General features: G+C 37.5%; 2 protein-coding genes across 2 annotated transcripts; both read left to right on the plus strand.

The window, feature by feature from the left end:
- Positions 1–88: 88 nt before the first annotated feature.
- On the plus strand, positions 89–2067 carry LOC115440128 (cytochrome c oxidase assembly protein COX16 homolog, mitochondrial). Its single transcript, XM_030164314.2, has 2 exons — positions 89–311; positions 1765–2067. The coding sequence occupies exons 1-2, from the start codon at positions 166–168 to the stop codon at positions 1949–1951; spliced, it is 333 nt and encodes a 110-aa protein (XP_030020174.1). The 5' UTR covers positions 89–165; the 3' UTR covers positions 1952–2067.
- A 1542-nt stretch (positions 2068–3609) lies between these two features.
- Positions 3610–8445, plus strand: LOC115440127 (polyubiquitin-C). The gene is given in 6 exon segments (XM_037436516.1): positions 3610–3838; positions 4743–6981; positions 6984–7641; positions 7643–7890; positions 7893–8120; positions 8123–8445. Coding segments are annotated over 5 exon segments (3651 nt in total). The 5' UTR covers positions 3610–3838; positions 4743–4748; the 3' UTR covers positions 8407–8445.
- The last annotated feature ends 588 nt before the right edge of the window (positions 8446–9033 follow it).

A 9033-nucleotide genomic window follows, 5' to 3' on the forward strand; every position in this document is an offset into this window, starting at 1 on the left:
ACAAATATCAAAAAACATTTGTGAGCATACATCAACTGTTGTCAGGGTTGGTTTCGGAATGTAAATTTTTTTGTCTCTGGATTCTAGTTTATTGGTCTCTGCTCTGGATGTCACTGCGGTAACCTCAAAATTATTATCAATAAATGATAATAGTTACTGTTAAAAATGTTAACCGGCTTCACAGCCCGTTTGGATAATTTAAAAAGTACTATCCTCACACTAAGTAAACGCAAATCCTTCAAATATGGTTTACCCTTTGTAGTGTTTGTCGTAGGAGGATCTTTTGGGCTTAAAGAATGGACACAAATTCGGTTAGTATTTCATATAACTGCAACAAAAATCATCACTGGTGTTACAGTCTCATAAACCATGTAGATAAGAAGGCAACTTAATTCATGTACACTAGCAAATATACCTTTAAAGCTATAAGTAATAAAACCATTTTTTTATTCAGGTTTAAGTAAACGTATTAAGTAACTAGCTATGCTGTATTCTACACGGATTTAAATAAGTTATTTGATTATAAGAGAATAAACCAATGGACTTATAATAAAATTTAGAATGAAGATACTATATTGGTTTCCAAAAATATTATACATAATTATTAATAAGCTACAGATCAATGCTACTGGTATAACTCCAATTGTATTCAAAGAGAGTTTAGGTAGGTAGAATTACAAAAGACCTATAAGAATTAATACAACCTTTATCATTTACTTTATCTTTAAGAACTCAGTACTGTAACAGCATAATACTTTTTATGAAAAAAAAACTTTATATTTCTTATCTTATCTACATACCATATCTGATAATTCAAACCTTTTCAGGAAGAATGGTAAAGCTAAGTAGTCTTTGTCAATTTGTACTAGAAAAGTTTTTTCTTTCTTATTAAAATAATTACTTATATATATACTAGAATATTTATGGTATATGTATTATGTCTAGTATTTTTAAAGGTTATTTTTTAGTAAATAAATATAAAACATATCGCAAATAAATCAAAAATATTTTAGAATTATGAAGGAAAACAGCTTTCCATTTAAATCTATCATTTGTTTGTCAAATGTTCTTTCTAAAAAAGCACTATAGATTCATAATTTATATTGTTGTGCCTAAAATAAGATACTTTTTACTTTTAATAGAGGTTTGGTGCTCAAACCAAACACCTGCATTTATCCATGATAAAACTCATCTTCATCTTACATGATATATCCTTTAACCATTCATATTCAATCCATTTTATATTATTATTATTTTTATAAAATTGCAACAGATTTAGGGCATTACCAGTAAACTATATATACATCTGTCATCATCAAACCATCTTTTATCTTGCTTTCTCTAACGAAAATGTTATTCACCATAGGAAGACAACATACTGAATACGTAACTATTACAGACATATACAGGATAAATAAAAGGGGTTCCATTCTTAAGTTATCATGGAAAATAGGACTGGAATTAGTAAACAGTTATAGGCATTTGCTTGCTCCTGTCACAAAATAATTTTAGCGTGCGCCTTCACCCGCCTCTTCGCGATTACGGATTGAACTTTTAGTTGTGTACCTTTTAATTATTATCATGTTATGTACCTAGTCAAGTGCCGCTGCAAAACAGCCCGCGCAAGCGCGCCGCAGTATGGGCGAAGATATTGATCTTTTCACTTATATGATTCATCAGATTCGTCTATACTGAATCTAACTGGTCTAGCAAGCATTTATTTACTTAGTATTTTTTACGCTAATGACGTTTATTTTCCAACAGCTATCAATTTTCAAAGGTAAAAGGTGTAAGTAAAGAAGAAGCTGAAAAAATGGGCTTGCACAAAGATAAAAAGGTGACCTTGGAAGATACGTACGAGGAAATTCAAAAACTAGACATAGACAACTGGGAAAACAAAAGAGGACCACGACCTTGGGAAGAAAACGTAGATGCGAAAACACAAAAATAAATATATTTTTACATTTTAAATAGTCTTTGTGTACAGTAGCATAGTGGATACATTATTGAAATAAGCAATAAGTTGTACAGGTAGCTTATAAACAAATAAATTAATTTATTGTGATTTCAAGGGCTTTTAATTAATTGTTTAAACAGTAATGGTAATGCATTATAAATAATAAATACTTATTTATTTATTGTGAATAGTACGGTACAAAACACCACTTACACTATTAATTACAAAAAGCTTAATAATAAATTACGCTAACAAAGATCTAACTTCCTTTCAATACTCGCAGAATCTTAAACATTCTAACAAAAATACTCGCCTATCACTCGCAAACATATCACACTCTGGTTTCGCGTCCAGGAATATCTTATAGATCTAAGTAGCTAACAAAATGAAAAGTGTAGTGAATGCGTGAAATGCGTAAAACTTGCTTACCTAGTTACCAATTAATGGATCTAGATGAAATTTGTCATAGTACTTAGTACAAATAGATCAAGTCTTAGAATTATAGTAATACGCTTTTCTCCATCCTGTGGCCGTAGACATGATGCCCTAAGATGTCTTTATATTATGATACCTTTCTACTTTAATTCCCTTGGAAGCTGCATAATGTATCTTTAAATCAGTAAAGGTCTATACACTGTCGAATCAGCGAGGAAAATCTAATAGTCATTTTAATGAACGTTGTTTAGTTTAGAGTCTAATCTTAGATATCCCATCAAGGTCATACACAACACGATAAATCGGTATTTACAAAATGTTTTTGTTTACTTATTTACTATTTTTTATGGGTTTGGACTTCTTAGTCTGACGAAATACTTAAGATTTCCAATGTTTATCACTAGAATCTAGGTTCTAGAAAATAACTCATGCTTATTAGAAATACAATTCGGGAGTTTACTTATCGGAATAGTAAGATCAGTGTAAACATAATTATGGCCAACTGCTGTAAATATAAGGAAATACTTACCTTTATGTTGTACTGTGACGATTACATAAAGGTTGAGCTACTGAAATAAGTTTACTTATCTACGTTAAGTACTTACATAGGTACTTACTTCTTACTAATTAGTCTTCCCTAATAAAAGTAGTAAGTAAGTAATTAGTGTCCCTAATGTGTTATTGTAGCTACCTACCTCCCTGTCTGGCAAATAGAATCTTATTAAACTATAGGGCTTTTCGCTATATCTAATTATTTTCTAGGCATCTGCAAACTACAATGCGTAATTGATGAATGCGTACCTATTTACTTTGACCTCGTAAGTATTTTTTTTCTAAATTGGCAGATATGTACGATACTGAGGTATGTAGATAAAAATGGATGAATACCTAATAAAAAGTAAGTACTTAAGTACTTAAATGTCTGAAAATTTAGGTCGTGTATTTTTTTTTCCATCTTTATTTATGTAGGATATTGCAGCCTGTAACAATAATAATTAGACCTAAATAGAGTTCAGTGTACGAATGTTTGAAGTCTGCTTGACTGGAAATATGTTGTTTTTGTCTGTTTTCGCAAAATGTTGTATGTACTTTAGATGTAGGTATAGGTACGTCACAAAGAAATTACGCACGCGTTCTAGAAACGTAGTTTATGCTGTCTCTATCTTTCATTGCACTTCAGACAAAGACAAAACATTTCTCGGGCTTGCTTCGTCATGCCAGACGTTATTGATCGGACACAAAACCAGAGTGTATAAAAAGGGTCGTCCCCATTGTGCGCCGACCAAAGAGTTATAACCACTACGTTTAGTGCAGACGCGTTTTAGAACGAGTACATTTTAACGAAGTTGAAAATAGAATAAGTGTGTAGCGTTCTGATTTGAGTTCTTTACTAGTTATTAAATATTTTGTTGTGCTGTATTTTCCTAAATTCTAGTGATTTAATTGGTAAGTACATAGTAGTGTATAATAATTTCATATCTAATTTAGTTAGGAATATCGAACTGGATGGTACGCCATGTTGTTTGCGCATTGCGACTGCGTATTGATTCGACGCAATAAGCAGTTTGCTGATCATATTTTATATTGTAAGCATATATCCTACCGGGAATCCCAAAATGCAATAGTATAAAGGTTTTAAATTTAAATTCTGGTAAAATTTGTATTGTCCTGGTAGGTATATTTTTAAATACATTCAACTACATAGAAGGCACCATTATTCACCGTCTATCAAGAGTAAATGTAAACAGGCGTCCCCAAATAAATAATATTTCGTAGCCTTGAGCTAGTGAATGTTAATAAGGTTGTCCTAGTTAAAAAATAACTGCGCAGAACAGCGGTAAATATTTCACAATGTTTCAACAAAATGGCCACATTTGATATTTCTTATCAAAGGTCTATGATTCACAAACTTCCGCGAATTTGCTGTGACGTGTAAACAGCGAGCCGTTACAATAAATTAGAACATATCAAATTGGTATGTGCCTATTGTTATTGACTATTATTGTTATAATTGTACCTAGTATTATTTTAAAATAACTCGCTACTATAAATATTTTACAAAAAAGGTTTAATGTTATCTAAATGTAGGTTCATGGTGTTTAATGATTTTTTATATGTAAAAGTATATTACATTAGTGAGTTTGGTAATTTTAATTTCACTAAGCTAAGTAGGCACATACTTAGTGATCAGAAAACAGAACAATAGATATTTATTTACCTACTTTCTTACTCATTTTTTCCAACAGATCTATATTTCTAATTCCTACCTTCAACATAAGGTATAGAGAATTATGCCTAAGTATATGATTTTAATCATAAGATTTAATCTTGTATTTTCTCTTCTTTTCAGATCAAAATGCAGATCTTCGTAAAGACTTTAACTGGGAAAACTATCACTTTGGAAGTTGAGCCTTCAGACACTATTGAAAATGTGAAGGCCAAAATCCAAGACAAAGAAGGCATTCCTCCAGATCAGCAGCGTCTCATTTTTGCCGGAAAGCAGTTAGAAGATGGGCGCACTCTATCAGACTACAACATTCAGAAGGAATCCACACTTCACTTGGTGCTCCGCCTCCGCGGTGGTATGCAAATTTTTGTCAAGACGCTGACTGGCAAAACAATCACACTGGAAGTGGAACCATCGGACACAATTGAGAATGTTAAAGCTAAAATCCAGGATAAGGAAGGCATTCCTCCAGATCAGCAGCGACTTATCTTTGCCGGAAAACAGCTTGAGGACGGCCGCACTCTGTCAGATTACAACATTCAGAAAGAGTCCACTCTGCATTTAGTACTCAGACTCCGCGGTGGAATGCAAATTTTCGTAAAAACCTTGACTGGTAAGACAATCACATTGGAAGTCGAGCCTTCTGACACAATAGAAAATGTTAAGGCCAAAATCCAAGACAAGGAAGGCATTCCTCCAGATCAGCAGCGACTTATCTTCGCCGGTAAGCAGCTCGAGGACGGCCGCACTCTCTCCGACTACAATATCCAGAAAGAATCCACACTCCACCTTGTACTCCGCCTCCGTGGTGGTATGCAAATATTCGTTAAGACGCTGACCGGTAAAACGATCACACTTGAAGTGGAGCCTTCTGACACAATTGAGAATGTTAAGGCCAAAATTCAGGACAAGGAAGGCATTCCTCCAGATCAGCAGCGACTTATCTTCGCCGGTAAACAGCTCGAGGACGGCCGCACCCTCTCCGACTACAATATCCAAAAAGAGTCCACCCTGCATTTGGTACTTCGTCTCCGCGGTGGTATGCAAATTTTCGTCAAGACTCTAACCGGCAAAACTATTACGTTGGAAGTGGAACCTTCTGACACAATCGAAAATGTCAAAGCCAAAATCCAAGACAAGGAAGGCATTCCTCCAGATCAGCAGCGACTTATCTTCGCCGGTAAGCAGCTCGAGGACGGCCGCACTCTCTCCGACTACAATATCCAGAAAGAATCCACACTCCACCTTGTACTCCGCCTCCGTGGTGGTATGCAAATTTTCGTTAAGACCTTGACTGGTAAAACTATAACACTTGAAGTGGAGCCTTCTGACACAATTGAGAATGTTAAGGCCAAAATTCAGGACAAGGAAGGCATTCCTCCGGATCAGCAGCGACTTATCTTTGCCGGAAAACAGCTCGAGGACGGCCGCACTTTGTCAGACTACAACATTCAGAAAGAGTCCACTCTGCATTTAGTACTCAGACTCCGCGGTGGAATGCAAATTTTCGTAAAAACCTTGACTGGTAAAACTATCACACTTGAAGTGGAGCCTTCTGACACAATTGAGAATGTTAAGGCCAAAATCCAAGACAAGGAAGGCATTCCTCCAGATCAGCAACGACTTATCTTTGCCGGAAAACAGCTCGAGGACGGCCGCACTCTGTCAGACTACAATATCCAGAAAGAATCCACACTCCACCTTGTACTCCGCCTCCGTGGTGGTATGCAAATATTCGTTAAGACGCTGACCGGTAAAACGATCACACTTGAAGTGGAGCCTTCTGACACAATTGAGAATGTTAAGGCCAAAATTCAGGACAAGGAAGGCATTCCTCCAGATCAGCAGCGACTTATCTTCGCCGGTAAGCAGCTCGAGGACGGCCGCACTCTCTCCGACTACAATATCCAGAAAGAATCCACACTCCACCTTGTACTCCGCCTCCGTGGTGGTATGCAAATATTCGTCAAGACGCTGACCGGTAAAACTATCACACTTGAAGTGGAGCCTTCTGACACAATTGAGAATGTTAAGGCCAAAATTCAGGACAAGGAAGGCATTCCTCCAGATCAGCAGCGACTTATCTTCGCCGGTAAGCAGCTCGAGGACGGCCGCACTCTCTCCGACTACAATATCCAGAAAGAATCCACACTCCACCTTGTACTCCGCCTCCGTGGTGGTATGCAAATATTCGTCAAGACGCTGACCGGTAAAACTATCACACTTGAAGTGGAGCCTTCTGACACAATTGAGAATGTTAAGGCCAAAATTCAGGACAAGGAAGGCATTCCTCCAGATCAGCAGCGACTTATCTTCGCCGGCAAGCAGCTCGAAGACGGCCGCACTCTCTCCGACTACAATATCCAAAAGAGTCCACCCTGCATTTGGTACTTCGCCTCCGTGGTGGTATGCAAATATTCGTTAAGACGCTGACCGGTAAAACGATCACACTTGAAGTGGAGCCTTCTGACACAATTGAGAATGTTAAGGCCAAAATTCAGGACAAGGAAGGCATTCCTCCAGATCAGCAGCGACTTATCTTCGCCGGCAAGCAGCTCGAAGACGGCCGCACTCTCTCCGACTACAATATCCAAAAAGAGTCCACCCTGCATTTGGTACTTCGCCTCCGTGGTGGTATGCAAATATTCGTTAAGACGCTGACCGGTAAAACGATCACACTTGAAGTGGAGCCTTCTGACACAATTGAGAATGTTAAGGCCAAAATTCAGGACAAGGAAGGCATTCCTCCAGATCAGCAGCGACTTATCTTCGCCGGCAAGCAGCTCGAAGACGGCCGCACTCTCTCCGACTACAATATCCAAAAAGAGTCCACCCTGCATTTGGTACTTCGCCTCCGTGGTGGTATGCAAATATTCGTTAAGACGCTGACCGGTAAAACGATCACACTTGAAGTGGAGCCTTCTGACACAATTGAGAATGTTAAGGCCAAAATTCAGGACAAGGAAGGCATTCCTCCAGATCAGCAGCGACTTATCTTCGCCGGTAAGCAGCTCGAGGACGGCCGCACTCTCCGACTACAATATCCAGAAAGAATCCACACTCCACCTTGTACTCCGCCTCCGTGGTGGTATGCAAATATTCGTCAAGACGCTGACCGGTAAAACTATCACACTTGAAGTGGAGCCTTCTGACACAATTGAGAATGTTAAGGCCAAAATTCAGGACAAGGAAGGCATTCCTCCAGATCAGCAGCGACTTATCTTCGCCGGCAAGCAGCTCGAAGACGGCCGCACTCTCTCCGACTACAATATCCAAAAGAGTCCACCCTGCATTTGGTACTTCGCCTCCGTGGCGGTATGCAAATATTCGTTAAGACGCTGACCGGTAAAACGATCACACTTGAAGTGGAGCCTTCTGACACAATTGAGAATGTTAAGGCCAAAATTCAGGACAAGGAAGGCATTCCTCCAGATCAGCAGCGACTTATCTTCGCCGGCAAGCAGCTCGAAGACGGCCGCACTCTCTCCGACTACAATATCCAAAAGAGTCCACCCTGCATTTGGTACTTCGCCTCCGTGGTGGTATGCAAATATTCGTTAAGACGCTGACCGGTAAAACGATCACACTTGAAGTGGAGCCTTCTGACACAATTGAGAATGTTAAGGCCAAAATTCAGGACAAGGAAGGCATTCCTCCGGATCAGCAGCGACTTATCTTTGCCGGTAAGCAGCTCGAGGACGGCCGTACTCTCTCCGACTACAATATCCAAAAGGAATCTACTTTGCATTTAGTACTACGACTTCGCGGCGGCTTCACAGATTTTTAAATTATGTGTTGGCTAAAATAAAGTTCTCTGGATAAAATATTACTGACTTTCATTGTCAACTTCCCGTACATTGTACTATTTTATACATATTACACACAAATAACAATTGCATAGTTCACAAAAGCATAATAATTAGAAATTCTACAAAATATTTTCTGAAAATTATAGAGCAATTAATTCAGTTTTAAGCATTTATTTATACTAAATGAAAACATAGACAAGTATAATAACTTGTCTTCTTTATAATAGCACTTATAAATTACTCGAATCGTAGATTAACTTTCGAACGAGAATAAAAAAAACTAAGTTTACAGGCCCAAAGCCATTACTACGATTTTAAAAAATCGTACTAAACTACAAAATGATTACAAATAAGAATGTAGAACTAGGATTATTGGTGAAATGTTAATTATTCATGGATGATTTTTGGTATAATGTAGCAGAGGTAAAGACAAAAATGTGGTTCCATCTGAGGGTTTCATTTATTAACGCAATTTCGAAATCACATTGTATACAGATATAACATTGTAATCTATAAACTATATAACAACTTTCTTTAGGGGTAGGCACATGAGGCCTAACTATGTTAATGATTAGGTAAAATCTAAAAAATATACTTACCATGTT

The sequence above is a fragment of the Manduca sexta genome, chromosome 8 (genome assembly GCF_014839805.1).
Source record: "Manduca sexta isolate Smith_Timp_Sample1 chromosome 8, JHU_Msex_v1.0, whole genome shotgun sequence".
NCBI classification, from domain to species: Eukaryota; Metazoa; Arthropoda; class Insecta; order Lepidoptera; family Sphingidae; genus Manduca; species Manduca sexta.